This window comes from Bison bison, unplaced genomic scaffold (assembly GCF_000754665.1).
Source record: "Bison bison bison isolate TAMUID 2011002044 unplaced genomic scaffold, Bison_UMD1.0 scf7180017864296, whole genome shotgun sequence".
NCBI classification, from domain to species: domain Eukaryota; kingdom Metazoa; phylum Chordata; class Mammalia; order Artiodactyla; family Bovidae; genus Bison; species Bison bison.
In genome coordinates this window covers 3,973,149-3,990,512 of record NW_011494868.1, presented here as the reverse complement: position 1 = coordinate 3,990,512, position 17,364 = coordinate 3,973,149, and the positions used below count along the sequence as shown (strand labels likewise).

Sequence of the window (17,364 nt, the reverse complement as noted above, 5' to 3'; positions counted from 1 at the left end):
TGCGACCCCACAGACGGCAGCCCACCAGGCTCCCCCGTCCCGGGGATTCTCCAGGCAAGAACACTGGAGTGGGTTGCCATTTCCTTCTCCAATGCATGAAAGTGAAAAGTGAAAGTGAAGTTGCTCAGTCGTGTCTGACTCTCAGTGACCCCATGGACTGCAGCCTTCCAGGCTCCTCCGTCCATGGGATTTTCCAGGTAAGAATACTAGAGTGGGATGCCATTGCCTTCTCTATCTGGTCCCATTACTTCATGGCAAATGGATGGGGGAAAAGTGGAAACAGTGACAGATTTGATTTTCTTGGGCTCCAAATCACTGCTGATGGTGACAGCAGCCATAAAATTAAGACACTTGCTCCTTGGAAGGAAAGCTATGACAAACCTAGATGGCTAATTAAAAAGCAGAGACATCACTTTGCCAACCAATGTCCATCCAGTCAAAACTATGGTTTTTCCAGTAGTCATTTATGGATGTGAGAGTTGGACCATAAAGAAAGTTGAGAGCTGAATAATTAATGCTTTTGAATTGTGGTGCTGGAGAAGATTCTTGAGAGTCCCATGGATAGCAATTAGATCAAACCAGTCTGTCCTAAAGGAAATCAATCCTAAATGTTCACTGGAAGGGCTGATACTGAAGCTGAAGCTCCAATACTTTAGCCACCTAATGCAAAGAGCCGACTCACTGGAAAAGACCCTGATGCTGGGAAAGATTGAGGGCAGGAGGAGAAGAGGGCAACAGAGACTAAGATGGTTGGATGGCATCACTAACTCAATGCACATAAATTTGAGCAAACTCTGGGAGATACTGAGGGACAGGAAAGCCTGGCGTGCTACAGTTCATGGGGTCACAAAGAGTTGGACATGACTTAGTGACTGAACAGCAACATGATTAGCTATACAATAGACAGGATGTCATTAAAGCTATTAACAAATTATATGAACTAATAAGATCATTTAACAAAATTATTGGATAACAGAGCCAGATATAAAACAACTGCATTCCTATATGCTACAAAATATCAATTAGAGATGCAATGAAAGAAAATATTACAATAGAAAAACCATAAGGTACTGAGAAGTAAGTCTAAGATGTACATGATCATTATAGAGCCAATTATAAAAATTATTGAAGAACATCAGAAAACACCTCTTCAAACTAATCTACAATTTAGTACAATTAAATCAAAATACCAGCAAGATTATTCGCAGAACTTGACAAGAAATTTTCATTATCATCCACTGAAATATAGTAAAAGCTCTAAAAAATGGAGACAACACATTACCAGGAATAATTCAGGGACAGACAACACATTCAGGGATAGACAAACAGAACAAACCATATAGACCTCAGACAGATATCACAGGACACTATATAGCAGAAGTGGCATTTAAACCAGAAGGAAAAGAAGAAATTATTCAACAAGGATGCTGAGGCAACTCATTAGTCATACAAGAAATAACTTAAGATTCCTTCCCTCTGCCATTAAAAAAGTGAAATTCCTGATAGAAAATGCAAGTAATTTGGGATTGACATGTACACATGATATTTAAAATGGATCATCAAAAAGGAATTACTGTACAGTCCAGTATTTTTAAATGAGCAAAATTTATACACAGGCTATTTGCACAGGCACAAATGAAAACTACCAGCAAATATGTGAAAAGATACTGAAATTCACTAACAGGAAATAGAAATAAACACGAAACTGAGTTAACATTTTATACTCATCAACTTGGCAAAAATTAAAAACATTTATAACCATTACTGACAGTAGGAATGTGGAGGAAAGGGGGCACTCTCAGCTATTTTGCTGATAAAAAAGTGAAGACTTAGAAAATAATGGAAAAATAAATCTGGTAATCTCTATTATAATAAAAGATCTGTCAATGGCAAAAAAAGATTAAGCTGGAACCACATCAGCTATTTGGAGGAATTTCCAGAGTACTGATGAGAGAAAAAAGGAAGGTGAAGAAACGTAGATATATGTAATCCTAGTTTACTAACATAAAAACATACAAAAAAAAAAAAAACCCAAAGACCTCTGTATATGCAAATGTATATATATTTTATAAATATATATATATCTGTCCAGCATAATTAAGAGCACAAAAAGAAAAAAAATAATATATCCCAGGCTGTTTACACTATTATTTTTATTTTAGTGAGTAGGGGTAGTAATTGATAGTGAAAAACAGAGGGAAAGAAATAGGAAAAAAATGACCTGAGCAATAAAGCTGCATTAAAAAAAAGATCACGTAAGAATTTATGATATGAAGTTATGCATTTATTTATATTAAATATAAAAATACTTTTTATACTAAATACAAAGTTTAAAAACAACCACATGAGAAATAAAACCTGTTAAACAATGTATCAAAATAATACATTAGTATGGTCACTACTTAATGCAGTCAACAAATAATTATTAAGAGCATATTATGTTAAATGCTAGAAATAAAAAAATTTTCAAAACAAGTACAATTAAAAGAGATAATACATTAAGAAATGGTAATTAACAGGAATAATCTGAGACTAAAAACTTTACCTCACATAATATACATTACCGGAAACTGAACAGAGAGAGGAAAACAGCCATCAGTGCAGAAGAAGGAGAAAAAGAGTCAATGGCATTAAGAATAATGAATATAAAATATATATATATATATAATATAATGAATATAAAAATATAAAAGAATAGAAATTGTGGCTCAAAGTAAGGCCTAAATTTCTTCTACACACAATTTTGCCCCCCTGAAGCACGAACACTAGAGTGTAAGTTTTCAAATTTTACCTTGCAATACACGTTCTCCTACAGAGCAGTACATGTGTAGCTGTGCCGCTATGACACTCTGGGCTTCAGCCCTTTGTCAGTCTGGGGCCCTGGGTGGTGTCACCCTACCTGTGTCATTCTCTATTAAACTCTACCTCATCACCTAGGTCTGACAAAGTACTGAATTCTAGAGATCATACCCCAAGGATTGCAAAAATTAGGTGCATTCTCTGAGTTTTTCTTGTGCTTTCCACAGAACTTGTCTTTTATTTTTGAACTCTCACTTACTTATAATTTCCACTGGTCTTTCTTAACACCCAGGGTGGCTACTGGGATGGTCAACATGAGGGTGATTTAATGTGCACTTATTTAGAAGGGATCTAATAATATCGGGGGAATTGAAGCTCGTACTACGAAAAAATGTGAAAATGTAGGGGAACCTACAAAAAAAGAGAGCACTGGTTATGGAAAGAAGAGGGTAAAGAAAATGGCCACACAAAAGTTTTGAAATTCAGCCTTGGAAAGGTAAGTGAATAGAGTCCAAAATTCAGCAGCCTCAGAAGGTCTTCCACATCTCCAAATCAAACAGCACAGTCTCTAAAGGAAGAGCAGAAGAAAGGCTTAATGAGGCCACGTTAGAATATTTGCTGGACTAGGATCTCCTCTGAACTGGCTCAGAAGTCTCAAGGGAGATGGTAAAGCTATTAAGAGGACATTAGGAAGACATTCTTGGCTTCAGTGGAAGCTTCTCCTTTAATGAGTCCAAACTAAATACATTAATAAACAGTACCCAAGGCTTTTCTTAGTTGAAGTACCATATTATTCAGCATCTCTGGAGCCAGAGTGACATTTCTGGGAAGGAATGAATAGCTATTTTTTCATTAGATTTTTCACAATTGATACAGATGCTAAAAGATGAAGGAAAATACTGGGGGGGAAATCTATCAATTCATTTTTCTGTATATGGTTTCATTTTATTGAAGAGACTCACAAAATCTGGTTTTCTATCAGAGCACAGACTGAAAACCATTGAGCCGAGCTCCCACACGACACTGAATTCCTCACTTAGTCTTCACTATCTTCTATTAAGATTCCATGCCCTGCCTGCAAAATGGGTTTCTCCATGAAACACTTTTAAATCTTAAGAAACCTGGTTCACTTTAGGTTCAAGTATGGAATATTCCCACTGGGGCAAGATCAGGGAACTAGCATTTTAATATGCTACCAAATGCTCTGAAAAAACATATACAAATATCTATCTCATGTTTTTCATTGTATGTAATTCAACTGAAGATGAATAAGTAATATTCAATTTATAAAAAACAGCTAGTTAAAAAAAGTCAGAAATTCCCAAGATATCCAGAGTCGAGTTAAAAATGTTATGTAAGATTTTATGCAAATTTTGTACCTGCAAAAGAGTTCTGATTTGGGCTTACAGTCTAAATACTTCTTTGATGTTCCTAGGACCACCATTCTTACCTCATGCCACTAAACTTAACTATCAGTTACTTTACTATCAAGTGTCTGACCAAAAGGAATCTGTAATATGACAAATGTACTATAATGTTAAACACTTTATTGTTTGCACAATGGTTCAACAAGGAAAGGCTGATGGTTACAAGCTTAACTATATTTGAATTCTGTTAGTAAAAGTTCAGACAACAACCATTCAAAATTTAAAAGAGCTATATGAATAGTCTGGAGAAACTAGAGAGCTACTTGCAAAAAAAAAATGAAATTAGAACATTCTCAACACCATAGAAAAAAATAAACTCAAAATGGATTAAAGATCTAATCCTAGGAACAGATACTTTAAAACTCCTAGACAGAAACACAGGCAGTACACTCTTTGACACAAAAAGCAGCAATATCTTTTTGGATTCGACTCCTACGGTAATGGAAATAAAAACAAAATTAAACAAATGAGAGCTAATTAAACTTAAAATCTTTTGCACAACAAAGGAAACCATAAATTAAATGAAAAGACAACCTATGGAATTGGAGAAAACTTTTGCAAATGATGTAACCGACAAGGGTTTAATTTCCAAAATATACAAACCACTCACACTGCTCAAAATAAAATAAAAATAAAAAACAACCTTATCAAAAATGGACAGAAGATCTAAATAGACATTTCTCCAAAGAAGGCATACAGATGACCTACAGACGCATGAAATGATGCTCAACATGACTATTTATTAGAGAAATGCAGATCGGAACTACAATGAGGTATCACTTCACACCAGTCAGAATGCCATCATCAGAAAGTCTAAGAATAATAAAGGCTGGAGAGAATGTGGAAAAAAGGGAACCCTCCCACACTGTTAACCAGAATATAAAGCCACCATGGAGAACAGTATGGAAGTTCCTCAAAAAAACAGAAGTAGAGTTACCATATGGTCTGTCAATGCCACTCTTGGGCATATATCTGGAAAAGAAGGAAACTTTTTAATTTGAAAAGATACACGCACCCCAATGTTCATAGTAGCACTATTTACAGCAGCCAACACATGGAAGCAACCTAAATGCCCATCAATAAAGAAATAGGTAAACAAGATGTGGTACATATAAACAATGGAATATTCAGTTCAGTCGCTCAGTTGTGTCTGACTCTTAGCAACCCCATGAATTGCAGCACGCCAGGCCTCCCTGTCCATCACCAACTCCAGGAGTTCACTCAAACTCACATCCATCGAGTCGGTGATGCCATCCAGCCATCTCATCCTCTGTCGTCCCCTTCTCCTCCTGCCCCCAATCCCTCCCAGCATCAGAGTCTTTTCCAATGAGTCAACTCTTCGCATGAGGTGGCCAAAGTACTGGAGTTTCAGCTTTATCATCATTCCTTTCAAAGAACACCCAGGACCGATCTCCTTTAGAATGGACTGGTTGGATCTCCTTGCAGTCCAAGGGACTCTCAAGAGTCTTCTCCAACACCACAGTTCAAAAGCATCAATTCTTCAGTGCTCAGCCTTCTTCACAGTCCAACTCTCACATCCACACCTGACCACTGGAAAAACCATAGCCTTGACTAGACGAACCTTTGTTGGCAAAGTAATGTCTCTGCTTTTCAATATGCTATCTAGGTTGGTCATAACTTTCCTTCCAAGGAGTAAGCGTCTTTTAATTTCATGGCTGCAGTCACCATCTGCAGTGATTTTGGAGCCCAAAAAAATAAAGTCTGACACTGTTTACCCATCTATTTCTCATGAAGTGATGGGACCAGATGCCATGATCTTCGTTTTCTGAATGTTGAGCTTTAAGCCAACTTTTTCACTCTCCGCTTTCACTGTCATCAAGAGGCTTTTTAGTTCCTCTTCACTTTCTGCCATAAGGGTGGTGTCATCTGCATATCTGAGGTTATTGATATTTCTTCTGGCAATCTTGATTCCAGCTTGTGCTTCTTCCAGCCCAGCGTTTCTCATGATGTACTCTGCTTATAAGTCAAATAAGCAGGGTGACAATATACAACCTTGACGTACTCCTTTTCCTATTTGGAACCAGTCTGTTGTTCCATGTCCATAAAAAAGAATGAAATAATGCCATTTACAGCAACATGGATGGAACTGGAGAACTAAGCCAAAGACAAATATCATATGATATCACTTATATGTGGAATCTAAAAAAACAATTACAAATGAACTTACTTACAAAACAGAAATAGACCCAGAAACATGGTTACCAAAGGGAAAAGGTGGTGGGGAGGGATAAATTAGGAGTTTGGGATGAACGGATACTACTACTATAAACAAAGGATGAACAATAAGGTCCTACTATACAGCCCAGGGAACTGTTTTCAATATCTTATAATAACCTACAAAGGAAAAGAATCTGAAAAAAAAAAACTATACGTATATATAACATAATAACAATCACTTTGCTGTACACCAGAAACTAACACAGCTGTAAATCAACTATACTTTCATTTAAAACATACAGATATTTTTAAAAGCTATATGAAAAGAAAATTATTGCACAACTAATGAAACATTCATCTCTCCAGAGAGAATCAACTGAGCTACGAGAACAATGTTGTCTGAAATGTGACTTTGAGGCCTGAAGGCCAGGGAAGGCCCTTACCAAGTTAAGAAAATCTGACATTTGTGTGCAGTAGCACATGAGCAGCTGAGGCTCACCAAAGCAAGTGAATTCCAGAGTGTGCGCATAGCCCTATTGCTTAGACCAGGAGGAATGGGAAAAAAAGAACAGAAGAGCAGAAAATTTTTAAAAACTCTAAATAAGAAAAGGAGAGTGGCTCTCCCTCAATCCATTTCCAATGACTAATATTGTGATCTTCATTAGGTGGGAACAGATAAAGCTCTGAGGACCTTAGAACCTCATTAGATCACCAAAATGAAGCAGGTTTTAGCCAAAACCACAGACTGCCTCCCTATAACACACTATATCAATACCCAGAAATCTCTGACATTCTGAAATTTTTAATGACAACTCCCAATCTCTTCACAACTTTTGACTGTCATAATTTGAACTAACATTGAATCAAACATTTTAGGGAGGCAGAAGACTATAGTGGCTAAAAGTCCAGGCATACTTACCCATCTGGAGATTCAATTTTCACCATGGTCACAAACAAAATTCATAAATTACTACTGTCATACAGTACAGGTATATCCATAAGTATTAATATCAAATAGAAAGCAAAGTGTTGTCTCTCCTTAAACATGATCTTTCCAGAACACTCTAAGCCACTTAACTTGGGAGTAGGAAAACGCATCAGGCTAAATTAATCCTCTCCAGTTTCCACTGCACTGTTTAATCCAAAATCACCTATTAAAAGCACATAGGTTACCACATATATTAAAGTGACAAAATATGAAATTAAACATTTCTTATCAATAGTGATCCTCTATTGTACTGTCAGAGATGGAATTCCAAAGGACTGTTCAAGCTTTTAGTCAAAATGACAATTACAATGCAAATACTCAGGCTCTGGTTTCTTAAGAATAGGGGTGGGAAGCAATCTTTCTCTCCCTCTTTCTTTGTAATTTTCTGCATTCTGTAAAGAGAGTAGAAAATAAGCACGGGAAATTTCTCTAATCTTCTCTCACAAAAAAGAACAATTGTCTCTTCAGTGCTGTTCTATGCTCACCAGATGCAATTTGCTTTGAGAACAAATGTATAAAAATCAAGGTTGTTTTTTTTTTTTTTAAAAAGGCTACCCATATCTGTATCTAATTATTCAACAAAGTATCCTCTTTAAAGTAATTACCAACTAACAAGGGTATGCGTCCTTTTGTGAAATGGAGGAAAAATGGATTTTTAGAAAACAAAAGCAGATTTTTCTATCAGCTTACATTATAATTTCAGGTTTGCAATTTTCATTCCTAATTTTCAATGGGCACGTTTCCTAAAACTTAAAAAAAAATTTAATCTGTCAATCTAAAAGGGCTAATGATCTTTAAGAACACACAAGTATATCTGAAGAACATCACTTTTAAAGAAAAACATTTTGTAAAAGAAAAAATAAAGCATTCCTTTTGTTTTTAAACCTTTTGGTTTCCTTGTTTCTAATTTTTTTTTATGCTTTATATATCTAAGAAACATTTAAAGGTAATCTCACAAGTTTCCTATAATAACAATCATAAAACATAACCAAGATGATAAAATGATAATTCATAAATCTACACTAATATTAACGAATGAATGAATGAGTGGAGAAAATGACAAAGCACCTCCTGACAGTAGGATTCCAACTGATAACTGTAATAGATATGACAGAATATTTTTTAAATCACTGTTTAGTATCACTTACAGCAGTAACTATTTCATGAAAGAATCAATAGATGCTAAAATTTGCAGGTGAAAATATGATGAAATATAGGCTATTTTCAAGTTTCAAAGAGTTTCCCCATAACACAAATAATTAAAAAGCATAATATAGTAACTTTACAGTAGAGAAACCTGGCAAGTAACACCTTAATCAATGTTTAGTTTTAATCAGTGATGGAACAAATCAACATTACATGGCTCCTGATCTGATAACCTAGGAAAAACACAACAACAGTTCTCTGGGTTTCCTGCCAGAAGTCCAAGATCTGAATCTAGTGATGAGGAAAAAAAAAATCAACAAACCTAAAACAAAAGACATTCTACAGAATAACTGGCTAGAAAAAAAAAGACTGAAAAACTATTCCAGATTAAAGGAGACTAAAGAGACAGGATGGTCAAATGCTTTATGTAATCCTGTATTGTACTCTGGACCAGACTTTTCTGGTCCAGACTTTAAGTGGCAAAATTTTAATAAAACCTATAGGTTCACAGTATTGATCCAATGTTAATCTCCTGTGATAACAGAAGAGAATGTACACACCCTATTATTTAGATTTAAAAGCATCTACATTATGTCAGCAACTAGCCTCAAAAAAATAGATATACATACACATGGAGATAAATATATAAAATAATAAAGCAAGTCTGGCAAATATGAGTATTAGGGGAATTGAGGCAAAGGATATACATTATTCCTTTGTTCTAATCACTCAATTTCTTTATAAGTCTGCAGTTTCAAAACAAAAATATTACCCTGGGCTTCCCTGGTAAGCCACTGGCTCAGTGGTAAAGAATCCACCAGCCGAAACAGAAGATCCCTGGGTCAGGAAGATCCCACATGCCATGGAGCAACTAAGCCCACACACCACAACTAGTGAGCCCGTGCTCCAGAGCCCGAGAACTGCAACTGCTGAGCCCATGAGCCACAACTACTGAAGGCCGTGCGCCCCAGAGCCTGTGCTCCCCAACAAGAGAAGCCACCTCAAGGAGACGCCTGCACACTGCAGCGAAGAGTAGCCTCTGCTAGCCGCAACCAGAGAAAGCCCACATGCAGCAATGAAGGGCCAGCACAGCCATAAATAAAATCATTTACAAAAGAAAAATATTACCTAATGGATAAGTAACCTCCAGTTTGAATTTGACGACAGTCTAGTCCAGGGATCTGTAAACTTTTTCTATACAGAGCCAGTCAGTCAATACGCATTTTAAGCTTTGTGAGCCATGCAGTCTTTTTCACAACATCTCAACTCTCCTGTTGTGTCACAAAAGTACTGAAAATGGGTTACTCCGAACGTGGGTGAACTGAGCATTGATCCAGAATGTCTACTCTGATCTATGTTGATAAGGAAAATGGAGAACCAGGCATCCGTGTGGCTCCTAAGGACAGGCTGAAGCTGGGGTCTGTGCCTTCAGTCAAAGCTTTGGATGGGAGATCTCAGGTTTCAACACCACGTGTTGGCAAAATGTTTGATGCTCCACCAGCTTTACCAAAAAACTGCAAGAAAGGCTTTGGGAACTGTCAACAGAGCTACAGAAAAATCAGTTAAGACGAATGGACCGCTCAAACAGAAACAGACAACTTTCTCTACCAAAAAGATTACTGAGAAGACTGTTAAAGCAAAAAGTTCGGTTCCTGCCTCAGATGACACCTATCCAGAAAAATTCTTTCCCTTCAATCCATTAGATTTTGAGAGTTTTGACCTGCCTGAGGAGCACCAGATCGCCCACCTCCCCTTGAGTGGAGTGCCTCTCATGATCCTTGATGAGGAGAGGGAGCTTGAGCAGCTGTTACACGTGGGCCCCCCTTCACCTCTGAAGATGCCTCCTCTGCTGTGGGAGTCTAATCTGTTGCAGTCTCCCTCAAGCATTCTGTCGACTCTGGATGTTGAATTGCCACCTGTTTGCTGTGACTTAGATATTTAAATTTCTTAGCACTTTATAGTTTGGCTATGTATTAATGGTTTGTATTAATAAAGCAATTCTTTGTTTAAAAAAAAAAAAAAAGTACTGAAAATGAATGGGGGTGGCTATGTTTCAATAAAATTTCATTACAAAAATCAGCAGTGGGCTAGATCCAGTCCACAGGCCAGTGTGCTGATCCCTGGCCTAGTTCACACCAAAGAAAATGAATCTGAATAATTATGCCTTCAGTTCACATGTACGGAGCACAAGCTAGACAATCTGTTAACTGTTTTATCCACATCAACTTATTTACTCCTGCACCAACATGATTAAATAAATGCTATGATTATTTCCATTTTCTACAGAGGAAATGATGTGAAGACTTGACTCATTAGAAAAGACCCTGTTGCTGGGAAAGACTGAGGCAGGAGGAGAAGGGGACAACAGAGGATGAGATGGTTGGATGGCATCACCGACTCGAAGGACATGAGTTTGAGCAAGCTCCCAGAGTTGGTGATGGACAGGGAGTCCTAGCGTGCTGCAGTCCATGGGGTCACAAAGAGCCAGACACTGAGCGACTGAACAACAGCAAAGGAAATGAGTCTAGAGAAGTTAAGGAACTTGCCCAAGGTCATACATGCAGAAAAGGGTAGGCTCTGGGTTTGAACCAGGAACGGTCATTTACATACAACGAACTGTAACAATATGCCGCACTTCTCACACAGACTGAACTGTCACATGCAACACCCAGGAACTAAAACCATTTTAACAATAGCTAAACAACCACCTAACCTCAGGATTTACATTACGAAAAGCCACTTTTCACAAACCTCCTGTAGCTGCTGAGAAATAACTCCCAGTTGATCCTGCCGTCTTTCCACCAGCTCTCTTTCTGTTCGCATCTCCTTCTCTATTTCCTGAAGCCGCCGCTCCACTCGATCTGAAACCTTAACATAAACAAAGAAAAAAGTGCCATTATAGAGCTGCTAGGCAAAAAAAAAAAGACTAAACTGAAGAGATAGCTACGCCAGACACACTACTGCCTAAAGCATTTGAGACTGCGGCTTATTTGTAGAGCTGTTTTTAATGACATTTATAAAGCAGGTCACAAAAATACTCACTAAAAGTTGCAACAGAAAACAATCATTAGTCTCCAATTAATCCAAACCTAGACCCCAGAAAAGACTGAAATGTTTCAAAATATAATGTGTGTCTAAAGATCAGAGTGAAAGGTAATAAACTAGAAAAGAGTGCCCTCTGGTGAGTTAGAAGACAATTACCAATTTTGCCTACAACTGTATTTATTACTTTATGAATGATAAATTGTTCTATTTAGTTATTTTTTCATTTTAATTATCTAAAACCATGACCTGCCTTGGAAGGTTTTGATGTTTATATGCAGCAAATAATTGAAAGGGCTTGTCAACCTTTGCTACTATGATGTGCTAAAAATAAACCAGCTGTAAAAGATCAAAAAATCAAGTCACATGGAAAAATGTTTAATTGGGACTCTCTAAAATAAAAATGAAAGAATTTATTCTCTGATGTAAGATTTTTCCTTGCTAAAAGTTATTCACATTCAAACACACTTCATGTGTATTATTATACAATCCCCTAAATAAAATATACACTACTTGACTATTTACATATATTTGGTATAGGAGGATACGATAAAAGACATTTGTATTCATTTAAGAGAAGCAATATATACAGCCCTGTCACAAGAAGTCTTTTGCCACAAATTCCATAGAGTCAATAAAGGTCTTGGTCACAAGAGATCTTACTGGGGCAACAGAAATATTCCAAACTAGATTATTAAAACAAGACCTGGTGCTGACTGTGGTTCAGAATGTGCGCTCCTTACTGCAAATTCAGGCTTAAATAGAAGAAAGCAGGGGAAACCACTAGGTCATTCAGGTATGACCTAAATCAAACCCCTTATGATTAGACAGTGGAGGCAATGAATAGATTCAAGGGATTAGATCTGGTAGATGGAGTGCCTGAAGAACTATGGACAAAGGTTCATTGTATTGTACAGGAAGGAGGCAGTGACCAAAACCATCCCAAAGAAAAAGAAACACAAGAAGGCAAAGGGGTTATCTGAGGAGGCTTTACAAATAGCTGAGAAAAGAAGAGAAATGAAAGGCAAAGGAGAAAGAGAAAGATATACCCAACTGAATGAAGAGTTCTAGAGACTAGAAAGGAAAGATAGGAAGGCCTTCTTCAATGAACAATGCAAAGAAGTAAAGGAAAATAACAGAATGGGAAAAAGTAGAAACCTCTTCAAGAAAATTGGAGATACCAAGGGAACATTTCATGAAAGGATGGACATGATAAAGGACAGAAACAGTAAGGACCTAAAAAAAGCAGAAGAGATTAAGAGGTGGCAAATACACAGAGAAGAACTATACAAAGAAGGTCTTAATGATCTGAATAACCACAATAGTAAATTTGGAAAACTCAGCAGTGGCCACAGGACTAGAAAAGGTCAGTTTTCATTCAAAGAAAGACAACGCCAAAGAATGTTCAAACTATCTCAAAACTGCACTCATCTCACACACTAGCAAAGTAATGCTCAAAATTCTCTAAGCCAGGCTTCAACAGAACGTGAACCAAGAACTTCCAGATGGTCAAGCTGGATTTAGAAAAGGCAGAGGAACCAGAGAACAAACTGCCAACAACCACTGGCTCATTGAAAAAGCAAGACAACTGGAGCAAAACATCTGCTTCATTGACTATTCAAATGTCTTTGACTGTGGATCACAACAAACTGGAAAATTCAAGAGATGGGAATACCAGACCATTTTACCTGCCTTCTGAGAAACCTGTATGCTGGTTAAGAAGCAATAATTAGAACCAGACAAGGAACAACAGACTGATTAAAAATTGGGAAAAGAGAAAATCAAGGCTGTATACTATCACCCTACTTATTTAACTTACAGAGTACACCATGCAAAATGCTGGGTTGAATAAATCACAAGCTGGAATTAAGACTGGCAGGAGAAATATCAACAACCTCAGATATGCAGATGATACCATTCTAATGGCAGAAAGCAAAGAGGAACTAAAGAGCCTCTTGATGAAGTTGGAAGAAGAGAGTGAAAAAGCTGGTTTAAAATTCAGCATTCAAAAAACTAAGATCATGGCATCTGGCCCCATCACTTTATGGCAAATAGATGGGGAAACAGTGGACACAGTGACAGATTTTATTTTCTTAGGCTCCAAAATCACTGTGGATGGTGACTGCAGCCATGAAATTAAATGATACTTGCTCCTTGGAAGAAAAGCTATGACTAACCTGAACAGTGTATTAAAAAGCAGAGCCATCACTTTGCTGACAAAAGGTCTGTACAGTCAAAGCTGTGGCTTTTCCAGTAGTCATTTACGGATGGGCGAGTTGGACCATAGAGAAGGCTGAACACCAAAAAACTGATGCTTTTGAACTGTGGTGTTGGGGAACACTCTTGAGAGTCCCTTGGACTGCAAGGAGATCAAACCAGTCAATCCTAAAGGAAATCAACCCTCAAAAGTTGCTAAAAGGACTGATGCTGAAGCTGAAGCTCCAATACTTTGGCCACCTGATGCGAAGAGCTGCCTCAACGGAAAAGACCCTGATGCCAGCAAAGACTGAAGGCAAAGGGAGTGGCAGGGGATAGGATGGTTAGAGAGCATCAAGGACTCAATGGACATGAGTTTATACAAACTCTAGGAGGCAGTGAAGGACAGAGAAACCTGACGTGCTACAATCTACAGGGTCACAAAGAGTTGGACACAACTTAGCGGCTGAACAAACAGACACAAAACTAGATTATGGTGACAGGTGCATAACTCAGTACATTTACTAAAAATTGTTGAATTGCACACTTAAAGCAGATTAATTTTATGGTAAACTATGCCTCAAATAAGGTTATTTTTTGAAAAGACATTGGTAAACATAAGTTCAATTAGTCAATAAAGGTTAAGCAAAAATATACCATCAAAAATTAGTAGTTAACATTTACTAAGACTGGTAAGTTTTGGGTTTCCAACTTTGAGTGCTCAAGAGCAATTAAGATATTTACTATGATATTGAGTACTTTACTAAAACCTCAAAACACCTTTAGCATCAGGCTTCTAATTTATTCTAGCAATCAACCCCAATATCCCAACAATTTACTACTGTATCTGAAATAAAGGCAGTGTTTGCTGTTACAGAAACAATATTAAAAATGAATTTAAAAAATAAAGCTAATTCATTCTATTTTTACAAAGTGGTAATACCTTCATTGCTCACTCAATATGAAAAGTAATACCAACACTTATTAAAAATAAATAAAAAAAATAAATAAAAATAAATAATAGGGAATGATCTCAAACATATTAGGATGGCGATGATCGACAAAAACCAGAAAACAATGTCGGGGAGGCTGCAGGGAAACGGAAACCCTGATGCATCGCTGGTGGGGTGCACAAGTGTGGGGCCACTATGGAAAACAGTCCAGTGGCTGCTTAAAAAAGAAGGAGCAGAGTTACCACGTGACTCAGCAACTGCATTTCTAGGCATACACCTACAAGAACCGAAATCCGCGTCTCAAAGAGATTATTTGTATACCCATGTTCATGGCAGCATTACCCACAGCAGCCAAAAGGCAGAAGCAACTCAAGTCTCCACGTACAATGGTGGGTGCAGGGGCCGGGGGAAGGAGGAATAAGTAGCTGCTGTTTAACGGGTGCAGCTCCAGTTTTGTAAGATGAAGAGACTTCTGTATTTGGTTGGACAACAATGTGAAGGTACATAACACTAACAAACTGAACACTTAAAAATGGGTAAGAAGATAAATTTTATGTTATATATACTTCACAATTAAAAATAAATACAGAATGATAAAAAAAGTTTTTAATCTGTTAATATCATCAGAAGAAAAAATAACATTAAGTATTTTGTTGTATATGCCCAAGAAATCTTTTATGCATATGTGTATGACTAGTCAAACATATATCCATTTCATTTAAATTTTTAAACAAAAATTGGGATATTAGAGCTTTGTAAATTTTTTCAGTTTATATATATATATATATATATACACACACACACAGTGCATATATACATATATACATATTTTTTTCTTTTTGCAGTTCACATTTCATGGATAAATTTCCATGACAACAAATCTATATCCTGATTTTTAGCAAAGGTATAGTTTTCTGTCCACTGATTAAAATAATTCCCTGTTTATAATGGGATAACTGTAATTTATTTTTACTAGCATATGTTGTGACAGATACTCCTGTATAAGATTATTTTTGTAAACTCAAAATACAATCTTTAAGTAGAATTATTAAGGCAAAAGGTATGAGTAAAAAAATTTTTTTTAAATATGGACTTGACAGAATTTTGAACTTTTACTCAAATTTTTAATTGTAAAAAGACTGAGATGAAGCAAGGTATTAACCATGAATCACAAAACAAACTAATGAGAAAACTGATCCCAATACAAGTCTCCTTTTTTCAGCAGCATTTGTAATTCTCAACTCCATTTTCACACACTCATTCATTCAGTAAGAATACAGACACTAATTTGTTCCAGCTTAATGCTAGGCAGAAGCTAGAGATACAGCAATACACGGATGTATCCACAGACCCTACCTTTCAATAACTTTTATCCCCTGGACACTGAATGAGTAATTAGAAATTTTCTAATTAAATTCAATGAGTTGAACAACTGATGTACTTCAGGAAAGCAGGCTGTGCCTATTATTAGCATCCTATCAAAATGTAAGCAATTCAAGTAACTAAATACCGAAATCAAAACCCAAGATTATTTAGCCATTATCTACCTTACCACCATAACTGGTACATGAAATGAGACTGAGTTACCATATTTGAAGGACTTTCCGTTTAACTAATTGTTGTGTTAGGCTGTTTCTGACGGGGTTTCAACAGGCTCTGCTTCCTGTGTTCATACACTGGTAATAATCTCTTCCCCTTGAGTGCGGACTGGCCCTAGTACTTCCTTCTAGTGAACAGAATATGATGAGAGTGATGATGTGTCATTTCGATGATTAGGGAACAATAAACTCTAACTTTCATCTTAATAGCATGTTTTCACTTCTCACTTGCTCGCTCTAGAGAGGCAAGCTGCCATGTTCTGAAATGCTTTGTGTAGAGACCACATGTCAAAGAAACAAGAGGATTGAAACTTCAATCCAATAACCTAAAAGGAACCGAATGAGCAAGGAAGAAGATCCATTCTAGTGAAGCCTTCTGGTGACCGTAGCCTGTGAAAGACCCAGAGCCACACCTGAATTCCTAATCCACATTAACTGTGAAATAATAAAGGTTTAAAGCCACTACGTTTTGGGAGATTTGTTATGCAGCCATAGATAGTTAACTAATGTAACTTTTTAATTGATTTTCAAATAAGTCCTCACCCAAGAAATAAACTAGAGAGTCTGATGAAGAAGAAAATATGTATGTTTATTCCACTTCATCCACAAAATTTCTATCCATTTCGCATAATTTTCTTCTCCATTTCTAACTATTAAGACCTCCATTTCATCCATGGTAGAGGGATTTTTAAATAGACAGGTAGCTGGTCAGTATTGAGAAATTGCTAAACAGTACTGAGAAAAAAATAAAAACATACACAAACTAGCATGATTGAAAATGAATAAACACATAAACTATTTTATGAATTTCATTGACTGTGTGGATCACACCAAACTGCAGAAAATCCTTCAAGAGATTGGAATACCGGATCACCTTCAGTTCAGTTCAGTCCCTCAGTCATGTCCGACTTTTTGTGACCCCATTAACTGCGGCACTCCAGGCCTCCCTGTCCATCACCAACTCCCAGAGTTCACTCAAACTCATGTCCATTGAGTCAGTGATGCCATCCAGCCATCTCATCCTGTCATCCCCTTCT

The 17,364-nt window shown here is 36.9% G+C and overlaps 1 protein-coding gene and 1 pseudogene across 4 annotated transcripts in view; one reads left to right on the top strand and one right to left on the bottom strand.

Annotated features, from left to right (window-relative positions):
• The window catches only part of CEP128 (centrosomal protein 128kDa), a 233,275-nt gene that overhangs the window by 141,684 nt on the left and 74,227 nt on the right, over positions 1-17,364 (bottom strand). For all 4 annotated transcript variants that reach the window (XM_010850882.1, XM_010850881.1, XM_010850884.1 and 1 more), the window contains one exon: positions 11,290-11,406. In XM_010850882.1, the coding sequence (XP_010849184.1) occupies positions 11,290-11,406 (117 nt within the window). The remainder of the gene's footprint in view (positions 1-11,289; positions 11,407-17,364) is intronic.
• LOC104996603 lies at positions 9,614-10,855 on the top strand (annotated as a pseudogene).